General features: G+C 41.7%; 1 protein-coding gene across 1 annotated transcript in view; it reads left to right on the top strand.

Annotated features, from left to right (window-relative positions):
* The window catches only part of LOC101467375 (sodium channel protein type 3 subunit alpha), a 262,766-nt gene extending 241,472 nt beyond the window's left edge, over nt 1-21,294 (top strand). The window contains exons 28-32 of the mRNA XM_024803636.2: nt 3,739-3,792; nt 4,163-4,300; nt 4,492-4,596; nt 8,265-8,535; nt 12,255-21,294. Of these exons, the coding sequence (XP_024659404.2) occupies nt 3,739-3,792; nt 4,163-4,300; nt 4,492-4,596; nt 8,265-8,535; nt 12,255-13,555 (1,869 nt within the window). The 3' untranslated portion in view covers nt 13,556-21,294. The remainder of the gene's footprint in view (nt 1-3,738; nt 3,793-4,162; nt 4,301-4,491; nt 4,597-8,264; nt 8,536-12,254) is intronic.
* Nucleotides 21,295-24,913: the final 3,619 nt, after the last annotated feature.

Genomic DNA, 24,913 nt, shown 5'->3' with positions numbered 1-24,913 from the left:
TTGAGTCTAAGATTTATTTTTTAGCACCTGACGGCTCTTTTTTTACTTCTCATCCGTAAATAATCTGCTCTTTCACGTGATTCAGTTTATTTTGAAAAGTCTCAACAGGATCTTGAGCTTTATTGTGAAAGGTTTATGTGGCACATAAATGAGCGGACACGCGATGGTGTTACCGTCGTTGTTGCTAACGTCAACACATAAAAACAGGTGCTTATCCGTCCGTAGTGTGGTTATATTAAATATAAGAGAAAGAGAGAACTTTAAGAAATGAATACAGCCACTACAGTGACATCAGAACCATGAAAACATGTTGCCGTAAACAGTTTATTTTGCGACACCACGAAACAAACGATAGCGTAAAATGAAACGATGTTTTTATATCGTCATCCGATATAATCGTTATATCGAACAGCCCTAACACCACGTATCATTATATGTGAAGATCAAATCACACATCAGACACATACAATGTTCCAATCAATTCTTTAAAATGTATTTACCACTAAACATTTAAACAACTGTTGCAAATTCATTGTTTAGACACAATAAATATTTTCCACTTTTATAAGGCAAAAAAGGTCCATATCTGGAGGCTGCAGAGATTTGTGGTGGAGCAAATCATTTGGCCCACATGTCAGAGACGCACGTTTAAGTCAAATACAGCACAGATTTGATTTGATGAAATAAATATGTCTCCTAGTTCAGTTTAAGCATGAAAACCACTGGGTTAACTGTCTGCGGCTGCGTGTCACTTGCTTGTTTTCATAATTAGATAAAAATGACGTTCTGTTGCTGTTACTCCAGCTTTTCAACAACACTGTAAGATTTACTGCACATGTAACTAAAAGTCCAACGCAGGTACATAATGAGATATGAAATGAAAAGCCTTTATACTTATTATATTCAGGATACAAAGAGACTGGCAGTGGCATGCCTGCCTGGAGCATTAGAGTTAGAACGACAAACTTCACATGATGATATAAAAGAATTTACGATGAGTTTCTTGCTCTTCATCCTTTCGCTCTCTTTTCCTTTTCTGCTTTTCCATTTCTTTCTTTGCCTGTCCCTCCTTCCTGTCTCTCCATCTTCTGTTATTCAACACAACACGGACAGGGCAAAATACTGCAACTACAACTCCATTTCCCCTCCGTCCTTTATATCTCTCCATCACCTTCCTTGCAAACCTTCATTTTCTTCTCTCTCTCTCTCTGTCTTTACTTCACTCACTCCTTTTTCCTTCGTTCTCGCTCTCTGACGCCCACCACGGGAGTCCTGAGAGCCTCCAATCAATCAGCGTCTGAGAGGCTTTTATTTTTAGAGCGACTTCAGCCAAGTGGGAGAGAAATGCAGAGATGGAGGGAGGAAAAGTGCACGTAGAATTAGAAATATTAAACTTAAACAGCAGTGAAAGAGAAGGCGAAGATGGAGATAAAAGGACGGAGAGGTTGGAGTCGAGGGAAATGTGGTGGATTTCACAGAGGAGGAGGCGAAAGGACCATAAAAAAAGTTGTGGAACGGCGTGCTGCTGCTTTCACCGTCAGCCTCCCAGAACTTAAGAGTTGCCAGAGTACGGTCGCCTTGGCAACCAGTTGCTCAGCACATCTCTGTTTTTGGCTGGTCGGCGCGGCAACAGTTGGTGGGGGCAAACCTTCTATTAGCATCTGGAAATATCTCCACACTGCAAAAAGTGATGCAGACACTTTACTGAGATTCTGAATCCAGTGTGTTCTCTCAGTTAATCATCAATAAATAATATTATACGATATGTATGATTTTTAATGGTCTCCTGTTAAAATTCAAGTTAGCACAGCTGAAAAGTGTCACTTCACGCCATCACCTTCCCCAAAATAATGGGTTGGCACCGCTTCCTCGTGATGTCAGTGAAGGTGCTGCTTCTCATCAAAGTCACTGTGGAGATAACCCAACAGCACTCAGCACGAAGCTCTCCATTTACCGCTCAATCTATGTTGCTTCCTCACCTACAGTCACGAGCTCTGGGTGGTGACCAAAAGAGAGAGGTTACAGATACCAGGGCCAAAAAGGACTCTCCTTCTACCTGTGGCTGGGCACTCCCTTAGACACAGGGTGAGGAGCTCAGCCATTTGAGTAGCCCCTGCTCCTCCACATCTAACGGATCCAGTTGAGGTGGTCTGGGCACCCGACTAGGATCAAAGACGGAGTGACCAAAAGATAATTTAAGATGACTGTGTTACGCAGCTGGCTGTCAGTGGTGGGATTTACTTCTGACCGGGCGTTGTTTATGACGGAGCAGCTCAGTTATGGAGACTCAGCACTGCGCTTCAAAAACCACACAAAATAATGTTCAGCAGCCACCTGTAAATGTCATCGCTGACTTTTTAACATCCTTTTACAGCGTGAACCCTTCTCACTGACAGCCCATAATAACAACAGGTGGTAACCCGCGGTGACAAGCTGATTTCAGGTCTAAATGTGACAGACAGCAGGTGCCCACTCAGACCAAAGTATCCTGTTTCCCTTCTTTCTTCTCTGTTCCCTCCATCTCACATCCTCTCTCGGCGAGGACGGAAGTCCCTAAATGGACCTGTTGATCCTTCATTGAGAAAAACGCAGCAGCAGTACTGCTCTCTGCTAATTTTCTGATAAAGCAGGAGGTTTGCTTCAAGACCCTTTTTGTTCAGTTATTCTCTTGAGTGGAGGAAATGTGCACAACGTCGCCTTGGTGACGTGGGAACGGAGAAACTCGCTTGACATCCCCAGAAACAGAAAGAACAGGAGCTGTGATTTTTTTTCTCTCTTTTCTATTGATAAGCATCTGAAAAGTAGAGAAGAGATTTTATTTAAAGCTGCAGTCTGTGCAGCTAATGGCTGCTTAAAGTAGGCGGTCCGTTTAGCACATTAGCATTGAGTGTAGCCTCATGTAGCCTCATGTAGCCTCATGTAGCCTCATGTAGCCTGCAGGTGTTGCGAATTGTGATTTTACTAAACTGAAAACATGAAGTCAGTGCAAACGGCTCAACCTGAAATCCCAAATCAAAAATGCAGCCTTCTACAGCTGAAGAGACCAAACACCCCCGACACCCCCTTCCCTGATTTTGCACATGCACTAACATCTGCCGCAGATTCCCACCACCCATTCCTTTTGGATCATAAAGCGAGGACAATCACTGGATGTCTTCCCTTCATGTCAGGTTCATGTAAAGCACAGGTGTCAAACTCCAGGCCCCGAGAGCCGGTGTCCTGCAGGTTTTGATCCAAGACAGCTGATTTAAACGGCTAAATGACCTCCTCAACATGTCTTGAAGTTCTCCAGAGGCCTGGTAATGAACTAATCATTTGATTCAGGTGTGCTGACCCAGGATGAGATCTAAAACCTGCAGGACACCGGCCCTCGAGGCCTGGAGTTCCGCACCCCTGATGTAAACGAACATGTTTCAGTCCTGAGTGTTCAGCTAAGTTATTCTTGCCTCTCCCAGAGAGTCATCTCGGACTTTTAAGTCTCGACATCTTAAAGTCTTTCACATGCAAACATACATACATCGGGTCAGTGGGTATCAGCCTTCTGTCCTCAAAAAACTGAATAAAATTTGTACTTCGATCACAAGTTTGCATGAACATGAACTGAATAATTGTCTCTTATGGAGTGGGAAAGTTGTACATCTCCCTACACTAAAGAAATCAGTGGTTCTGTCTCGCTACAGTTGGTAAGGTTAAAGTGACAACAGTTAACTCATTTCTGTGATTTTGTTTGGTTTCAAGGCAACGTTCAAAGGCTGGATGGATATCATGTACGCAGCGGTGGACTCGAGAGCTGTGAGTAACGACAACATTTTGAATGTGCACGTGATTCTGAATCTTTTCACGTTCTGAATAGAGTAAGATTCAAAGTGAGTTCAGCATCACTTTTAGCACCTCCTCTGGACATTAGAGGAACTGCAGGTTTCGCCACTTCAGCGTCATCTTTAATTTTCTTCTGTGGATGTTGGCGCTCGATTAGGACTGGAAACAAAAAAGGGTCAAATTAAAGTTCAATGAAAAAGAAATCTAAACAGATTGATATGATGTCGTGTTAATAACTGATAATGTCTTTAAAATGTCAGATGTGAACAGGATTAAAGGTGGAACAAACATTGAATACAGTCAAACTGAAACTCAGAAACAGATCCGTGTGTTCCCTGAACAGGTGGAGGAGCAGCCTATCAAGGAGATCAATCTATACATGTACCTGTACTTTGTCATCTTCATCATCTTCGGCTCCTTCTTCACCCTCAACCTGTTCATCGGTGTCATCATCGACAACTTCAACCAGCAGAAGAGAAAGATAAGTACCACGGCTGACACCAGCGTCACACATGGCACAGGAAACGCACGTTTACTTTCTACAGCTTCGCATTTTAAATCAAAGCAAAAGCGTCTGAATATATATTAACAGGTTTGCAGGTTCTTTGTAAGAACATTAGATGGCAACCTTAAGTCTTATAAAATAACATAGATGTTGCTTGGTTTGTTTACTTAGGAGGACAGGACATCTTCATGACCGAGGAGCAGAAGAAGTATTACAACGCCATGAAGAAACTCGGCTCCAAAAAACCTCAGAAGCCCATTCCCAGACCGATGGTACCGACACACAGCACGTCCACCTTAAAAACAGATTCAGTTCTACATGATACGTCCAGAAATGGTTTCATTGGTATTGTTTCTATTCAAACAGATTTTGAACACTCAGTTTTAATTAACAGTTTATTAAGTATGTTAAAGTTAACTTTGTAAGGACAGAAGCGTTTTTTATTATCAAGTCGAAGCTGAATGGAGGAAACTACCTTTAAATATGTATGTAATCATTCCAATGATGATCTAAAATTAATTTTGACCACTTTTGCTTTTTTTCAATTAATATTTGGCTGCAAACACAATAGTTAGGTTAGTTATTAGATTTCACTTTTCCTCTGTACACCACCACAGTGGATTCTTTCAGCTTTAATTTGAGGGGTTTCACAAAAGTGTTGCTTTAACTGATTAGGAATTACAGACATTTTCACACACAGTGTGAATTAACTGGATAATTGACTGGCCAGCAGTCCTGTGGCCAGTGAAGTATCAAAGCGTTAAGTTTGTATTTTATAGCTTTTCACTTTAAATTTAAATATCAGGCCGTGAAAGATGTCGATGGAAGTGATGCCATCGTTAGGCTGGAAAGACAAAGCAAGACGAGTCAAACTTTTAAGAGTGGCTCAACAAACAGTCTTAAAAATGATGACTGCACTGACCAGCTCAACAGTACCAAAATGCCCTAAAGGACAAGAGAAGTGGATGATCACAGAATTCTTTCCTTAGTTAAGAAAAACAATTTGACAACATCTAACTGAATCACGAAAACTCTAAAGAACGTACGAGAGCCATAATCAAAGTCTTCAATTTAAAAAAAAAAAAACATAATAAAAGATGCAAACCACTGGTTACACTCAGCAAGGTCTGATTAGGCTTCGACAGAAAACATCTGAAAGAGACAAGAAAGAAAGAAAAAAAAAACCTAAAGACCGAAGATGAATTTGTCCCAGAATGATGGGAAGAGAAAAAACGGCAGTTTCTCAGGATAAGAGAAATTGAGGAGAAATCAGAAATGGGATCTTCTTAAATGGCAAAGTCAGTCTCCTGATCTCAACTCGAGACAATGTTTGCCCAGTTAAGACCCACAAAGACCCACAGCTTCTGGTGATGGTCACAGTTTCTAGACTTCAGGCTGTCATTAAATGCAAAGGAGTTTCATCCAAGTATTAAAAAAATGAAATCTGAACTTGGATCACATCATAGTGATCCAAGTTCAGATTTTCATTTTTTTAAGAGTTTTTTTTAAGCAAAATTAGAAAAATTGTGCCACTGTGCAAACAACATATGAACCCAACTGTTCAATAGATTAGAGATTACGTCCTGTGAACATCTGAAATGTGCAGGAAGCGTTGTTGGGAAAGTGTATGAGAGATGTAGCTGTAGTAAGACATGTATGTCATCTTCAGTTTATCGACTGGCCTTCAGAGGAATATTTGACTTACCAGCATATCAGAAAACAGAGCAGCCTCTCACTGAAGAATCTGTTTACTTAAAAAGATCTGGACCATTAATATGAGTGTACTTCACAGTGACGCACAACATGCCCTTTATACCTGATAAGAGATGTTATGATATACACCTATAGTATACCTCTGTATGTACCTCAAAATTCACCTGAAGATCAGCTTCTACTGCTCCAAGAATTTAGACGAGCCTTTCTAGGAAACTGATAGTTTATGAGCCTTTTTTTTTTTCAGTTAACTGCTACGTTAGTGGGTGCATAATAAATGTAGCCACAACCACACTTTCCATTTCAAGTAATCAGTACCAAACTATGCAGTAATTATGTTTGTATTATACATCTAACCTCTTACATTTCTAGGAAAAGAAAGAGTTTTTGTGGAAATTGAACAACATGAAATCAAGTGTTTTTGTCAAGGTTTTCTTTTTAATCACTAATCATTAGCTAAACTGTGGCCGGGGCTCAACAGCAGTTGATGTTGAGTTTAAAAAGCAATCTAAAAACTTCTATTTTGTAAACTTCTAATTAATTTAAACTAAGATTCAAGTTTTAAAACATTTTCTTCTGATATTTATAAAATTCATATAGTGGAGTTTCTTGTAACTTGCCTGAGAAGCATAAAGATAAAAATATAAAACTATGCAGTGAGCTAATATATCTAATGTCTGCCTGACAGTTATCTGTCAGCAGGATGGCCATCCGGGCAGTCTTGATGTTTATCCTGCACAAAGGTCATCATTGCTCACATTACAGCAGAACTGCATGAATCTTGCTGCTGTGTCACGCTCCAGCTGTTTACTAACATCAAAGTAAAGAAGGCGACGGATGACAAATTCTCCACGTTCTCACGCCCCAACCATGCACACGTACAGAGATTCCTTCAGTCCTTTACTTTTGTAGAAATGTAAGTGTAGAAAGGTGTTAGACTCCTTATTGGTGCATGTAAACACAATAAGAACAATAAGTCAAGTTTAGGATTTGTTTCAAAAACATACATGATACACATAAGCACAAATATGGGCGTCCCCCTGAGTATATGTCTGAGCTGGTACACTTTTAAATCGCAGGCTGTTTTATTTACATCAGCTGAGCAGCAGCTGTCAGCAGTCCCAAGAACCACGCTCTGAGACACTTGAACTCTCCCCCTCCAGATCGGGTCATCGACCCTCTCCAACAGTCTTCAGATCTAAAAACGCACCTCATCTGAAGGTCTTTTTCAGTCCAGGTTCAGCTTACAGGAGCGTCTCAGCATCATTAATCAGCCTGCAGGTTCCATGTCCTCTCAAAGTCCATTATTCTTCTTAAAACTGAATAATTAAATGGTCGCTTTCCTGTTATAGCAGCAAGAAAAGCATCTAATAACAGAATAATACGATAACTTATTAAAGCAGAATAACTCTCAGAATACAATAGACAGAATAGAATCCCCAAAGTAGAATTACTCAATTAGAAATGAGATTCTCGAGAATTTGTTAGAGTTAAATGTCTCTATAAGGGAGAGAACAAAGTAGCTGGTAAAGAATAAGAAAATCAAATGGAAATAAAATATTAACTTAACAAGTACAACAAACAAACGTGGCAGTATAAAATGAAAATAAGATGTGCTTTTTGCTGTTACGTTTAGCATCATTTGCAGTAAATTACCTGCGACAAACCTTCGGACCTCATGTTCACCTCACTGGCACACACTCTCTCTGACTGAGTCACCATGCCAGGCTGGTTGTCTTGTTGAGAGGATGGCGATTAATTGCAAACCTTCGCCGAGCTCTTTGAGAGGGATCCCAGTCAGGTTGCCTCTCTCTTCTGCAACCTCTCAGAACTCTAAACTTTTGGGCAACCAAAAAGTGAATACAATCACTCTCCAGCTACCAGTTTTTCCTGCTTTAGTGTGACTGAAGGCTAAGGTGTCCCTTGCATGAACGTCTGTCACAACCCTGTGCAGCATATTAAAGAAGCTCGGCGCATGAAAGTGTCAGATTAAAATTGAAGTCTCAAATTAGAGAACAGATTATTCTCGTCTGGACAGAAAGTTGTTGAATTAAGTGGCAAAAAATTCTGCATCTGCCTTTGTGGCAGCGAAGCCTGTAAATGTCTGCTGTACAGCACTTTGATTGGCGTCTTTAATGACTGGCTTATAAACAACCTGACGTGGCTTAGCAAAGACAGAAACACTAAATGGGGGTTTATCGGCTAACCGAACATTCTTGCTTCTTAGAACGCTCTGCAGGGCTTCTTCTTCGACCTGGTTGGGAAGCAAGCGTTCGACATCATCATCATGGTGCTGATCCTCTTCAACATGATCACCATGATGGTGGAGACGGACGAGCAGCCGCCTCAGATGGAGAAGATCCTGAACAACATCAACCTGGCCTTCATCATCTTCTTCACTGCCGAGTGCCTGATCAAGATCATGGCGCTGCGTTGCTACTTCTTCACCGTTGGCTGGAACATCTTCGACTTCGTGGTGGTCATTCTCTCCATCGTGGGTGAGTTCGGCTTCAAAAAGATTTTGAGCCAGATTTACTAAACGGGGTAAAAAGCAGATGGTCCCCAAATCCATAAACAGTGCTCACAGGTGCGGTTAGTTTCACACAAAATCTGCAGTGTTAAGCACAGGCACATTCAGTTCATTTTAATAACAGAAAGAAAAAAAGAGCAGTGTCTTGTGAGTGCAGAGTATTTCAAACACAGACATAAATCAAAGTATAAACCAAAGCTTCCTAGAAAGTTGTACATTGTGTTGATCTATTGAAAAATAATAATTGCAGTTCCAATAATGGCCTCTTGAGGCAGGCTTTATTTTATGAAAATGCTCAGATTCACAGCGTTAAAAAGTAAGTTAACAGCATGGTAAAAAAAACTTTTATTACGTGTTTAGATATCGGTAAGGTTTAAAGATAAGGATCTCCAACTGGAGCAAAATAAAGACAACTTTATTTTAAATGCGGTGCAGCAGAAGGACTGATGTGCAAAGTTTCCTCTAAAATAAAGTGACTAAAATCTGTCACATTTTTGACGAATCAACTTCTAAGAGTTTTTTTCTAAGAAATTTTGAATTAAGGAGACATTTCACTTACCTCTGACATTACCGGTACTCAACAAAGAGCTGCTCATTCATCGTAGCTAACTTTAAGGAAATAGTTTCTAGGAAACTAAAATGTTTTCTTAAGGTTTTTTTTTAAAACTGCTGGTGATTAAACTACAATACTGAAACTGTGAGGCAGTATTTCAAAGTTCTTCTTTTGTTCTAAACTTAGTTTAAAATCATTTTGACCAAAATACAAGCTGAAAGGAAAGATTAAACAAATCATCTTGCTTTCCTTCATTATCAGACATGACATGTGTCAAACTTATATACTGCTGTTTCACATAACTTACAGCTGACATAAGGCTTTGTGTGTGTGTGGAGCTCATGATACCCCGCATGTGTACACATGTGGGTCAGCCATCAGCTGTGGCAGCAGAAAACAATGGGACGTCTGCCTGACAGTTATCTGTCACCAAAGTGACCATGTGGTTGGCCTTTATGTTTAACCTGCACCAAGGTCTTGTGCGGTCATGTTACAATTACACACACACACACACACACATACACACAATAACACACATGACAGGCAGTCTGCAGGGACAGCACAGAGTATCCCAAGCAGTTAATTCAGCTATCAGTGTTCATACGTCGCGTGCGCTGCTGCTCCTGTTCGCCTGACAAGATTGGGTGTATGTGTGTAATTAAGTGTGTGTCTGTGTGTGTGTTAGTGTGCACGCTGAGGCGAGGCTGCATGGGGGAGGTGAAGGTAACAGCAGCAATCGGAGCTGCCACAGGGCGGTCCCTGAAGACAAATCAAACATGATTGCGTCTGTTCTGCGTCTGTGTGTGTGAGAGAGAGATGTTAGGATGGAGGGCATAAGCTGAGTTGATGTACGATGTGATGGTGATTCCCTCTCGACTCCCTCCACTCCTTCCTTCCATCACCTATAACTTACACAGGGAGGTGAATGAAAGAAAACAGTATTTGTGTGTGTGTGTGTGTGTGTGTGTGTGTGTGTGTGTGTGTGTGTGTGTGTGTGTGTGTGTGTGTGTGTGTGTGTGTGTGTGTGTGTGTGTTTCCCTCTCCGATAACAAGGAAAAGACGGATGAATTACAGCGTTTGACTTGCTGTTAGTGGGAAAAGACGCCTCAGCTCTCCAGATCCAATTAGTCAAGTTGTAATCACAGCAGACCTGCCACATAAACACTGAGAGAGCCAAACTGAGAGCTTTTAGATGATGTAACTCACAGGAATGCCAACACATTAAAGAAAATTCAATAGTCTGGAGGTAATCAATTCTTAGTTTGGTACATCAGAAAACAGTTCCTTTTCAAGTATCACTGCTTTTTATTAATTGTTATATTTAAGCCAAAATTATCTAAATTAGGCACTGCAGGTAGAACCAGTGACTAATAGCTAAGACCATGTGATAGATGGAATGACCACTTTTAAAATTATAGTGTATAAACGATGGGCATGCCCATCTAATGTCAAAGACTGGATGATGATCACTCCACTTTATGGACATCTCTTTAGAGCCAGAAGTGACCATATTAGGCCCCAGTCATGTATGGTAAAGGACTAGCCAATGACTCCATGGTACCACTGGTCACTAAGGAAAAATATGTGTTCCCCAACAAGCTGGCCAGTAGTTGCAGGAAATGTCTCACCAAGTGACATTGGTCACAAACATATATATGATATTTATTCAGCATTAGTTGCTGGTTGGTTGGTAAGTAATAGGACTGGGCGATATGACCCAAAATTCATATCTCGATATTTTTTAGCTTGATGGCGATATACGATATATATCTCAATTTTTTTTTAAGCTATAAGGTAAGAACAAAAAGAGAGCTCTTAGTCAAAGCTGTGTCCCAGATGTCACACAGGCACTTTTATTAACATACAGCGTAGATGTACATGAAGAAATTACTCAAAAATAAATTATCAGCCTCCATGAGGCTCCAGACTACAGTAGCCGTAATGCTCCAACAATCCATCAAGCGTAGCTTACCAAAGTCATACTAAAACATTTTTTGACAGATTGCTGAGCGCCGTGTACCATATAAAACCGGTTCACGGTCAGTAAGCACAACCAGAATTCATACATAAGGCGTGCTGTCGATTTGTGAGAAAATGAAAGGATTTTAGGCCATGCAGCCCCTGTGGGCTAGCTTGTTAGCACGGTTAGCTTGTTAGCACGGTTAGCTCATTAGCACAGTTAGCTCGCTAACACGTTGACGCCATCCAGCCCCACGCACAAGGCGATCCACGGTAACTCGTTAACGGAGATTTGCCGTGTCCATCTTGTCATTGCCTGCAGGTGAAGCTATGGGGGAGTTGTGTTCAGTGAAGGACAGGCGAGGCCGAGTAACGTTGCATAGACAAAAGTGGACGAAAGAGAGGCAAACTTGCGGCTCCACAAGTATAATTATAACGTAACATAGACTATATCGATATAAACAATATTGTCACATCTTATATCTCGAATAAAAATATATCCATTTTTTTTTTTAACTCAATATATCGCCCAGTCCTAGTAAGTAACTGCTGACAAGTTGGAGCCTGGAGCAACCAAAGCAATAAGAAACAGGTTTTTGGTGCTACAACCTTCTTGTGGTAGATAACACGCTGCAGTATCCAGCAACCACTCACCAACTCATTGGGGAACAGTCTATAGGCCTGTGTGACTGAGGCTTCAGGATGACGTACTACGCTGTCAGCTAACACTGGCAAGCTTAGTTAGCACCCTGTGTCCAGAAACTGTATTGGTGCATCCCACAGATACCAGAAGGGTGCGTGTTCAACATAGTCAGACTTTCTTTACATTAGCTGGCTTGACTGAAGTCAGACATAAGCGGTGTCATGATTGTTGTAATCAAATTGAACCCAAGATTTCTACTTCAGGATCTGAGCACATTCACATAAAAAGGGGGGATCAAACATGTCGTTTCACTCTTACTCCCAACAAAAACTGGTAACCTTTTCCAACCAGAGACATTATCAGAGAAACAAGTGATAGAAGTGGATAATGAATAAAAACAAAACACAATTCTTTGTTTCACAGACCTAAAACAAGAAACAAATCAAATTAGAAGCTCACCCAGGAGTTGCAAATGTTTCTATAAATGCATATAAGTGGTGTGACTTACATCTTTGTTGCTTTTTGTTTTCAGGGATCGTGCTTGCTGATATCATTGAAAAGTACTTTGTGTCACCCACACTGTTCAGAGTGATCCGACTGGCTCGTATTGGACGAATTCTGCGCCTCATCAGAGGCGCTAAAGGAATCCGGACGTTACTGTTTGCCCTCATGATGTCCCTTCCTGCTCTCTTTAACATTGGACTTCTCCTGTTCCTTGTCATGTTCATCTACGCCATCTTTGGTATGGCCAACTTTGCCTACGTGAAACGGCAGGGGGGGATCGATGACATGTTCAACTTTGAGACGTTTGGGAACAGCATGATCTGCTTGTTTCAGATCACCACCTCTGCAGGATGGGACAGCCTTCTCAATCCCATTCTCAACAACTCCCCTGAGGAGTGCGATGCCAACATCCCCCACACTGGCACCACCGTCAGGGGGAACTGTGGGAACCCATCAGTGGGCATCACCTTCTTTGTCACCTACATTATCATCTCCTTTCTGATTGTGGTAAACATGTATATCGCCATCATCCTGGAGAACTTCAGTGTTGCCACTGAGGAAAGCACTGAACCCCTCAGCGAAGACGACTTCGAGATGTTCTACGAGGTCTGGGAGAAGTTCGACCCGGAGGCCACGCAGTTTATCGAGTACTCCAAGCTGTCCGACTTTGCTGACTCGCTGCTAGAGCCGCTGCGCATCGCCAAGCCTAACAAGATCAAACTGATCTCCATGGACCTGCCCATGGTCAGTGGAGACAAAATCCACTGCCTGGACATCCTGTTTGCCTTTACCAAGCGTGTCCTGGGCGAGTCAGGAGAGATGGATGCCCTCAAGCAGCAGATGGAGGAGAAGTTCATGATGGCGAACCCGTCCAAGATCTCTTATGAACCCATAACTACAACTTTGAGGCGCAAGCAGGAAGAAGTCTCCGCCACCATCATCCAGAGGTGTTACCGCAGACACCTTGTGAGGCGACAGCTGAAGGCCGCCTCCTACATGTACCGCCAGATCACCACACCTCGGCATGCGGGAGGTGAAGGTGAACAAGGAGGTGAAGTAGTGTTTGGGGAGGATGCGCCTGAGAAAGAAGGGCTGATTGCTACCATGATGAGAGAAAACTACGGCTCAAGCATGTTAGGGATCGAGCGCTCAGAGACGATTTCCTCCACCTCATCTCCACCTTCATATGACAGCGTAACACGGGCCACATCCGAGATCTTTCAACTCGCTGTCAAGACAGAAACTGTTGCCGACACTGCGGGCAGCGAACAAAGTGAACAATCACAGTCAGAAATCACCCATGACAGACAGCAGGAAATGACGCCATAGCAGGAACAGAAAAGCAAAAAAATAATTAACAAATGAGGATTTTCTCATTTGAGGTTGGCCTGTTTATTCTTTTGTTTACTGGATGTACCATAGCTGAGAACGCTGAAGCGGCAGCAGAAAGAAGCTATGAAGAACTATGAGGAGCCTGCAACATGGAAGAATTACTACCTTTAATGTCATTTCCTGTTCCCTGGAGAAAGTGTTTTGGGAGTTTCCTGAAAGGAAGCAAAGCAACTGCAAAACAGAGAGGGTAACCCTGTCTGTCAGGTCAACTCTGCCTTTGTTGGAGTAATAGACAGTAAAGGAAAACCTACTCTTGGGTCAACCAGAACCGGGAGTTTAGAACAATGACCTTTCACCAAAGCTACAGGTGGTCAGAGGGGGCAGAGCAACTATATCACAAATGTATCCATCATTTTTTGGCCTGGGGAGTTTGTGCCTTCCCACAGTTGATCAATATTCTCAGAGTATGTTTTCTTGTAAGAGTGACGGCGGTGTTTCTCAACACGTTAAGGGTCGGTGGCGTTCTGACTGACACTCGAGAGAGGAGGGAAAATAATGACAACGTGATTTCAAAACAATGTTTTCGTAGTAAAAGTACGTTGTTGATGTTACCAGTCTTTTAATAGCGGTACAATTATTACTATTTTTTATATTTTTTAGAGTAAGTTGAAGAAAACCAGTTAGCGGTCTCTCTTTTGACTTCGGAGTGGCACTAGCTATGAAAAAGTGGCTGAACTACTATGTTGTAATAGATGAGAGGAGAAGGTGCGGTCAGGAAAAAAAAATCTCAACAACCTGAATCTTCATCTGTTTTTGTTGGCAGTTTTGCACTTTTTGAGTTTGCACCTGCTCTCGCTTTACCGCACCTGGGCGAAGGCACAGTGTAGAAGAGCCTGGGATTTCATTATTTTTCTTCTCAAAACTTTTTGCGATAACACCAAAAAAATGACACAAGTGCACAATGAGATTTTCTACACGGTCCCAAACTCTTCTAACACGCATCTTTGCCCAGTGGTGGACGCCCTCATACTCGGCAGTTTGTTGGCTTGTGGGTGATTTGTCTAAAAGTCATGTTAGATATTCCGGCTTCACTTCCCTATAACATGAAGCAGAAGAGTCCTATTTCACTGTCACCACACTGAGTGGGGAGAAAAATGAAGCTTACTGGCTTTCATTGATTAAGGATGCATGATTTAGGAATAAGTTTTATGGAATGCTTTGAAAAACACCTGCCTGGGTGGAAGGAAAATAAGAGGCTTGTCAACTGTAGTGTTATTCTCCTATGCCAAAAATAGTCAAGACTGCAGGTGAATTTACTCTTTTTTTTATTATTCAGTTTAGTAAAAGCATCAGACTGCTGGTTTAACACCAGCCTAGCACAAATTCAAAATAGGTTTAAGCATGCAGCAAACCACTAGTCTTTGCTTTTTAACAACTGAACAAAGACATGTAATAAAAATAATGATGATGGTAATAATAATAATAGTCGTAGATTTTATATAGCTTTTTCCTAACAATGTTACAAAGCGCTTCATAGAAAGAATCAAAAAGCAAAATAAAAACATCTGAACAAAGAGGTTAAAAAAACATACAAAAATGACCACAGGTCAGAAGTAAAAGATCAATTCAAAAGGAAGCAAGACAGCAATAACAAGCGCAGAACACTGAGATTCATGCAGGACACCTGTTAGCCTATTTTAATGCCATAAATGCCTCCTTTCATTTTTTTTCTTTTCCTAAGAGCATTTGATGTCTCTGTACAAACTGAACATTGTCAACTTTTATGACAAATCACCCGCTGTCATTCAGCATCTGTCTGGTCTGAGTTCGGCTCGGCACAAACCGGCTTTAAGGTCCTGGTGGTGTCAGCCAGCTCTGACTACAGAGCGACAATCAGCTCAGCACATCTGCATCAGGATTTCTCCCCATTTGGTTTCATGAAAAGCTTAAAAGGCCACGCTGACTCTCGTGTTTGACCATCACCAGTGTCCTGGAACAACCTTATCTTGAAAACTCAACAGCAATATGACAACATTGAAGAAACCAGAGACTGCACAAAAGGCAATGAAACTCTGTTACTTTGCCAAAGTTTTAGTATTTTGTTCCTGACTAGCTGTCAGTGTGACAGAAGTATGAATACTCTTGGTACTGTCAATGAATAATGCAAGAGGTCACACGCCTCCCTGCGGAGATACATTTCATGTAAATGAGGCTCAGTAATTCACACACATTTTGCTTCCCATTAACCAAATTTTATCGGAATTTGGTTGCAATTCAGTCAGAGATCCAGAAGGGGGCGCTAGCAAGACTGTCTTTAGTGAAAAAGGGTGAATGGAGCTAAACAGCTAAGTTAATGACTTCCACCTGCTTCTATTCAAAAACATCTATATTACTTTTCATAAATCCAGCATCAACAGCATGTCTGAGATTAATCAAAACAACACTTATGTTCGGTTTTTCTCACAGTTAAGCCGGTTTTGCACATTAAACACTAGCATGCTGCTAATGGGTGCTGATTACTTAAGCAATTGGGATGGAACGTCCTCCCGCCATGGCAGCAGAAACCCCGTCAGAAGTTCCTATGTGGTGAAGTTGTGAATCTCTGATAATCACAGAAAGAGATTCTACTACAATAGAAACCTGTAAAAAAAAAAAAAATCGAACTCCACTCATTGTCTTGAGCCCTTCTACCGAAAAAAAACGTGCAAACTTTGGGAAGAAAATTTTTTCCTCGAAAATTTAAAATTTTTGTTTTACTGCCCAGTTCACTCTGGATGAGCTCAACACCGCCCCCTATGGAGCTAGAAGACCACAGAGCTCTCTGTGGTGCTGGACGTTCAGCTGCCAAAATATATGAACTATTTACAGCTTCAGATTAATCCATAAACCATAAATAACATCTTTCATTTTTTTATCCCAGTTGTTCAATGATTATACATTTCGGGTTTATCCAGGACACTGAAAGCTTTTCTGCTTCATTCTTTCTCCAAATGAAGCATTTCATTTCAGTGTGAGGAGATAAATTGGTGAATTCTGACTCCTACGCGGAGAATTTATAGCTTTAGTTTTTACTGAAAATATCAAACAATTCAAAATGAACCTTCTGTGGTGAAATAGGTGTGCCCATTTTTCTAGGTGCAGATTTTATATTCAGCACATTGAAGACTTTGCTGATGTCATTTTTTTCCCCCAATGATTGAAAAATCGACTCTTCAAAACCAAAACACTGCTTCATTTATTTATTTATTTATTTATTCATCTACTTTTTGGGAAGATTTTCAGGTCAATTGCTTTATTTTTATTTATCTTTTTTATGATAATTATTTTTGCATTTTGGCTGGAGGAGGAGAGGAGGTCGAGCGAGACGGCTCTTTATCTATTTTGCACAGAGAAACAAAAAAAAAAACCTAACAAAACAAACACAAACCGCGTCAAGCAATAACGGTTTGCAGATACCTTTTAACTGACTTCTTGAGTAACGCTTGACTTCACAGATGCTTTTTCTCACTGTATGTGTCTGTGGATTAAAGGGAAAAATCCCACACTAACACTTTGAGCATTTGGTGGAATCTGATTAGCCGGATGCAGCACTGATGGCGTTACTGTGGACTTACAGACACACGGGTCCATACAGTGGCACGAAGCCGACGTGAAGCAGCGTTACCGCTTGTTTTTATTAAGACGAAGTGTCAAAGTGTGCGTGTACAGCATTTGTTCAGTCTGCTTCAATATTTCAAACAACCTCTCTCTCTGTCTCTGTCGTTGTGGTCACCCGAGGGATCTTTACTAAACGCTTTCCTAGACTAATTTTAAAAAGGAAAAAAAGTAGAAAAAATTTTTACTGGCACCGTCTGGACTCTATTTCTACTAGATTCTATTGAGAATAGATAACGATATAAACTAGGTAAATACTAATTCACTGCTGAACTGTGCTGCGAGGCGTATTTAATAATAATAATAATATTTCAGGTTGCAGTTGTGCTGAAGGGCTGTTTTCAGTAGCAATAGACCCAGAGTGTGCCTGCTACACATGAACCCCATCACTCCAAGCCATGCTTTACCATTGGTTGATTGATAATATGCTTGACTGATTGATGAGCCAGTTGATTTTTCTGATTTCTTGACTGGTTTCATGTTTGGTTGGTTGATGAATTGATTCTTATGGTTTTTGATCATTAACACAGTCTCCACAGTCCCCTCCCCTCCATCACTGCTGTGACTCTTCCTCATAACAGCACAGAGAGCTAACAGGCTGACGTCACTTTTAACTGTCAAAAAGGTCCAGATTCACTAATGTCTGCAGGGAAAAGCGTGCAGTGTTGTCAGCAGAGCACATGCTGGCATGTAATTCCATACTGAGATGTTAAAATGGAGACAGCTGAATAAGAAAACATCCAGCTGTTTAATTCCCATAAACTGCATATAAAAGATGAACATGAAATCCCTTACTGGCTTGCCAAGTCTCATTTTTCAAGTTTCAAGCAGGAAGGCTTGTCCATCTTAAGTTTTTGAAATGTCTTGAGGCAGGCAAGCAGGATTAGGCCCTCACTAACCTGTATGCTGATCTGACTGTTTCACTCTAATAGGGCCACAGTTTTCTAAATGAACACCATGTTTTGTTCAATAAGCGAGTGAGAGAAATAAATTCATCAGGAAACTTTTAAGCAGTTTAAGTTGCCGCACCCTGTGATTGCTTTGGTTGCTCATACTTTGCATGAAATACGTCCACTAACACTTGCCAACTACTCACAAGCAGTAATGAAACCAAGACTGTGGGAACTTGTGGCCATCTTGGTAAATGGCCTGTATTTGTATAGCGCTTTACTAGTCCCTAAGGACCTCAAAGTGCTTTACACAATCAGTCATCCACCCATCCACACACACATTGGTGATGGCAGCTACATTGTAGCCACAGCCACCCTGGGGCGCACTGACAGAGGCGAGGCTGCCGGACACTGGCGCCACCGGGCCTTCCGACCACCACCAGTAGGCAATGGGTGAAGTGTCTTGCCCAAGCACACAACAACCGAGACTGTCCAAGCTGGGGCTCGAACCGGCAACCTTCCGATTACAAGGCAAACTCCCAACTCTTGAGCCACGATCGCCCTGCAATCTTCTAGCAACCAAAGCAATTGCAGTAAAGTTTTTAGTCCAACAGCGTATACCTCTTTGAAATTGAGTTCACCTGGAGATGTTGGGTGAACTCTGTGCAAAAGAATGCAAATTTTCCTGTAGCAACCTGGCTGGTCTCCAAGCCTGACGTCTTAGGTCGCTGACAGCAAAAATCTGGTTTTCTAACAGGACTATCAATTATAAAATGAAGATCATGTTTTAATCTGTAAGACTTGAAACTAGCGGCTGTGATCATAAAGGATAAGTAAACCGTTTACTGAGCTTATAGATCAAATTTCCAGTAGACCTGTACACTCACTACCAAATTTGGAACAAAGACAGCTTCACTAGAACTTTAAAAGAGGACGGTGATTTTCTTAGAGCTGGCTTGAACACTTTCAGAGGACCAGAAAGAAAAACGGACTTTCTTCAGAGTGTTTCCAGGTCAGTAAAGATATGAGCAAAAGAACAGTCATCAAATTAAAGGCTCAGTTATTGGCATTAGTCTACTTAGATTTCAAACAGAGATCTGCTCATGAAGTCTTGAATCCCGTTTTCAAAGATTGTTTAAATCCTTCCAAAATTACCTAAAGCTATCAACACAATGCATGTAAAACATCAATACTGTGCTCGAGAGATATCAGACGAAGTTGAGCTGTCTTTGTAGTGAGACAGTGCAGCCTTTATTTAACCAGGTGAGTCACTCAAAGCATATTCGTATTTACAAGGACAGCCAGGGAATGGCAAAGCCTCAAGAGTTTACAAGAAACATACTCTAGTTGTTGCCCCTGATCATGGACGTTTCAGTTCAAGTTTACAAAGGTAATTAGAAATAGTTCATTTAGGATTTAGGATTCATCAGTAAAACAGGAGGCCCAGCTTTGAGACAAATCCGTTTTTATGCTTTGAGAAGCTTCTTGAAAGCTCAAACCTCCGGGGTTTGCTACTGGAGGCATCCTGTTAACAGCGTTGTAGTTTGTGCCAGTCTACAGCTCCAGGGTGATATTACTTGGTGGGTACTGCTTGGCAACCTCATCCTGACATATCCAGCTCTCTCAAACTGATATTCAGTATTTGCTGCAGTGGAAAAAAGAAAACTGCACAAGCTTTTGTCAGAGTGTTGCTTCAGTGAATCTGGACCTCAGACTTTGGTTTGCACTGAGCACAAAAACACATTCAAACACTTACTGCAATCACTGGGACAGTTGGCTGCTCAGAAGTTTGTTCACCTGAAACAAACAATGAAGCAATTACAGCAGCAAAACAAAGAGCAGCTTTGTCCCTGAACAGTCTGTACAAGGGAAAGTAACAAAGCCTTCTAAATAACCTCCAAAATGTTTGAGCACTCAGAATGAAAAACAGAACAAAAATCTGTCTGCTTTATGATTTTTCCTGCTCTGATATGATAAACTGTTCAAAGTCTGAGCAAATTAAACACCATCTTTGCTCCAAGCTGTGGGTCAGACCATGTGGTGCTACTGAGGGGTTTGGAAGAGTCCATTTTATGAAGGGAGGGGGGTGTTTAAAACACAAACTGAGAATCTCTGCTCCTTTTTGCCTTCTTCCCCTGTTTGAAAACCAAAAGCTGCTTCATCATCCTCGAAACAAAACGACAAACACCCACACGGAGGAAATGCACAGAAAACCAGAGGTTTCATTGTTCTCTATTATTGCTATTCTTACTATTAACTGTGTGATAAATGCAATACAACAGTTGTGTAAACAGGCAGTGAGTGATGTTGTATCTTATTTACAGTATGAGGATAATAAAAATGATGCTTTTGGGGTTTTTTTATTATTATTATTTTTCCCGCCGTCATGGGTTTGGTTTTTCCAGGCATCTTCTCACTGCTTAAACCACAGTCGTCCCATTTACACCGTCACTGGTTTCACAGCGGGTGGCGAACTGGTTTGCAGATTTCCAGTGTCATATCAGTCCCAAAGAAACCTCATATCTTGAGAAAGTTGCCTTTTTCTTAGGAAAGGGGGGGAGTTTGAATATTTCCCTTTCTGACACCTCTCGAATCCTCTTTTATTCCACACGAGAAAAACAGGAACATTTCTCTTATTGCCACCTTTGGGATAAAATGAGGCCACAAATAGTAGAAGTTGGAAAATATGCTTCACTAAGTTGACGATAAGAGGTTTCATGATACAAGTAGTTTTAGTGCTTTCGCTGGAAAACATTAAACTTTATAGCTGGAGGGTTAAAACCTTGTAACTCCTGAAATTTAAGGCTTGAATATATACGGAAATTAAGAAATAGCAACGTAATGAGCACAACTTTTAAAGTCCAAATTGGAACAGTGTCCATCACAGTTGTGTCATTTTCTAAAAACACAAAACCCCAAAACATAATAAGTTACAACGTTTTCCTCTGACTTCAGTGGTACTCGCCGGTGAAACCTCGGTGTAAAGGAGGCGAAAGCCGTGCCTCAGTGACCCCACCCTGGTGTTTTAGAGACAATAATATTTACAATTATAATTATAATATGAATATATATAAATATATATATACTTTTTAGTACTTTGAGTTGAAATACTTTTTAGTATTTTGCAAATACATGTCTCTGTATATAAAAGAAAAGCCTCCTGTAATAAACAAGAAAAAATTTAATACTGAATCTGTTGTGGTGGTTTTGTTTTGTGTGCTGTGTGAAAAATGGATATATGTGTGATCCAGGTCCACCACCAGGGGACTAGTAACCCATCTATAGGTAGGTGTACGATTTGGCAGCAAAGGGTCAGCCTACTTCCTGGTGGGTAGGCCACGCCCTCTAATGGCCACGAGCTGTGAGTAACGACGGAAACGGTGAGTTTATGGATGCCAGCAGAGTAAATGAGCTTCCTCTGGTGCTTGCTGGTGTCTGGACACAGCCTTAATGATAGGATGAGGAGCTTGTATATTCAGGAGGTGCTCAGAGTAGAGCTGCCGCTCCTCCACCCCACACAGAGCTGGTGGAGGGGGTTCAGCATCTAACCAAGGTGCCTCCTGGACGCTTCCTAGGTGAGGTGTTTTTGGCAAGCCATACTGGAAGGAGACCCCAGGGTAGACCAAGGACACGCTGGAGAGATCAGGAAATCACATGATAGGGTGGGGCTAGGTTTCACAATGAGCTCACTCGAAACCCTGGCTGATTGTGACCCACGCCTGTTTTCACACCTCGGCTCATGTGATTAGGTAGAGAATCTTCAGGGGGTCCTTTTGTCCCTCTTTGGGGGGAAACTCCCACGGGGTTTAAATCTGGGACTCTCCACCATTTGACCTTAGAACTGAAGAAGCTTCTCGGATGAGAGGTGAAACGTCTTCAAGCAACCCAAAGAAGTCCAGACGCTTTTCTTTGCAAGCTCCTTAGACTACGAGGACCTGGATGACTGAGAATCTTCACAGACCTTGGACCTGGAACTACTAAATCTTTAACAACAGCTGCTTTCACTAAAACACAGAAAGCAGAGAAGACTTCAGAGCTGACTCAGTCTATACACAGACTATCAGCACGATAAAAATAAGAAGAAAAGAACAGCTTAAACTGGTAGAATACATATTACTGCAGAAGCAGGAAGACACAATGAAAGCCTGTGTTTCGGTCTTATCCTTAAACTAACCAATATAATGTCTTTAGAGTACCTTATATTACTACCAAACACACCTGTCACAGCTGTCGAAGTCTCTGTAGTTGTGGGGTCCTGCAGAAGTTACCACATTTAATGTCAGACACATTAACAGTGTTCATTAAGTATTGGAAGTACTTGCATTACGTGTGCACTGTGGTCACGCCAGCATTGAATCCATCCAAGTTACATGTTTATTAAAATAATCAAATTACAGCATTTATGTTAGACTACTTTTAATTAACTGCTTCAGCCCACTTACAATGAAAAGAAATCTTGTTCATGACCTGTAGCATGTTAACACTGTTGGAAGGAAAAATAACTCCAATTTTGAAAACACAACTTTCTTTTTTTTTTTATAAAGCTCTGACTTGTATTATGAGTCTGTGGTCTGGGACAGAGTCTGTAACAGTATATAAAGACCAATGTTGGGCAATTAATTACATAGTTACTTCTTCAAAAAAGTTACTGAGTTATGCAAACTAAGTGTTTTGCAGCTGTTTACCTAAAAATGCAGCCAAGGTGTTTTTTTAAATAAACATTTCAAACTATTTACAGAACAATCAGCTGTTCTGCATCAAATCTGATGCCACGCAAATTATTTGTGTCACTCCAAAAATAATTTCTGTCCACTATGAGATGAAGGAGAACAACAGCCTGATACCTGCAGGCCTGACAGCAGCAGATGTGTCACTGCTGTAACACCTGTAACACTCAGCAGTCGCCTCATTGTTCTGACACACACAACAACACTATTGACTACACAACACACTAACTACACACTAACTACACACTAACTACACACTAACTACACACTAACTACACAAGATTTGCGCTAAACGTAGCAAATCTCTCACATCTCAAACACGTCGTCACTCCTAAAACTTCCCCCTCCCTAAACATTTAAATGCCATGTTGCCATGTCATTTTTTGATTGGTCCACATGGTACATTTTTTGCGCATTTGCGCACACGCACACGCACAGCTTAGAGGGAACATTGGTGGGGACTGAGTTGCTTTTGGAGCTAGCCCTGAAGAGGACACCAGGGAGCTTCATGTTTCAGCCCTGGAGGCTGATGCTGAGTGGAGGAGGCATTACCAACTTCAGTTCACTATGTAATGAGCTAAAGTCAGTAGAGACAGAGTAAGGTATACAGAAGGCCACACAGCCTCTCAACATCAAGGTTTTAATTGTTGGTAATGTTACTCTGTCTTCATTTTCCTAAAATAACGTCACCTCCACATTGTTTGTGAGCAGATGAGTGGAGCATCCCGGCTTCATTTCCAGGTTGGACAGACGGGTGGGCGGAGGTGCAGGTTTATGGCGTCGGGTAGCTCTCCGTCCTCACAGCGGACTGTTTTTGCACACTACTGTGTGCATCCGTCTCCCTGCGCTTCCTCCCTCCATGTCGGCTTTGGCGCCAGTTCGCCTCTGTACGTCATGCCTGCTTACGCTGCCCACTTTTGTCATGAAGCTGAACTCGTGATCTAATGCTGTGTGTGTGTGTCAGAGCAGATTGAGGATGACACTTGAAGCTGCTGTTGGAAACCCGTCTGCTGTGTTACCCTCTGCCTCTTTGTGGCCCTCCTGTTTCACCTCCCTCGCGATGACCCTGCTTCAACAGTGTTATGAGGTATTGTTTCATTCAGGAGCCTTAGACCACCGCACAAAGGTGGATTAATCTGCAGGGGAAAACAGTTCCCAGGAGAGTGCCTACTTCCAAGTGTTTTAGGAAATTACAAAAAAACACAGATGTTTTGCACCAAAGGGCAGGGAGCTGGGAGTTATAGACACAAGTAATGAGACATGCATTCACAACTGATTTAGGTCTTTTCATGTCCTTTTTAAGCTGAGTTTTAGCGAGATTTCCTCTCTTTGTCAACAGTGGTGCTTTCATCTCTGTCTGGTTTGATTTGAAGCTTTGTTTTTATAAGATATGACAGTTTCTGGCATTCTGCGGGCTAAGGGCTCCGGCTAACAGTTACACATCCTGGGTCCTCTCTGGATCCAAGGACACACTGGAGAGATTACGTCTCTCAGCTGGCTCGGGAATGCCTCGATATGCCCCGGGGCAGCTGAGAACGCTGGCCCAGCAACCACACGAACCCCAATGTGCAGCAGAGGATGAATGCATGGATCATGTTTAAGCTACTAACATGTATCTGCATGTAAATCCTCTGATGTGGGCACAATTTTCATTTTGGAACAATTTTTCAACCAAAACCAGACACAAAGCGATCAGGTGTCAGTTATTCAAGGTCAGAGTATTTGCTGGGTTTAGCCGTCATGCTGTGAGCGGTTTGACTGAGGAGCCGGCGCACTCGTGAACAAAGCTTCTCTGTCTTTTTGAAAGGCTGAAACTTCTGTTTAAAGCCCACCAGCAGCTTTTCCACTCACTGAGTTGTTGTTTGATGACATAGATGACTGCGTTTAAATTGTTTGCTTCATCTGGTCTAAAACACGAAGACGTTCTGATTTCAGTGAAATGAACCTGCAGGAACGTCCTCGCGTGTCAGAGGCTGGAAACTGCTGTTGGTTAAATAGCTTAAACAGTTCTCATTTACCTTCTGTCAACTAATAGACTTGCTTCAGCTCCGCCAATGCCCTCAAGCACACGTGAATACAGACTG

Source organism: Maylandia zebra, linkage group LG9 (assembly GCF_041146795.1).
Source record: "Maylandia zebra isolate NMK-2024a linkage group LG9, Mzebra_GT3a, whole genome shotgun sequence".
In the NCBI taxonomy this organism is placed as follows: Eukaryota; Metazoa; Chordata; class Actinopteri; order Cichliformes; family Cichlidae; genus Maylandia; species Maylandia zebra.
The sequence above is the reverse complement of the archived record's forward strand: the minus strand, read 5'-3'. Positions and strand labels throughout refer to the sequence as shown.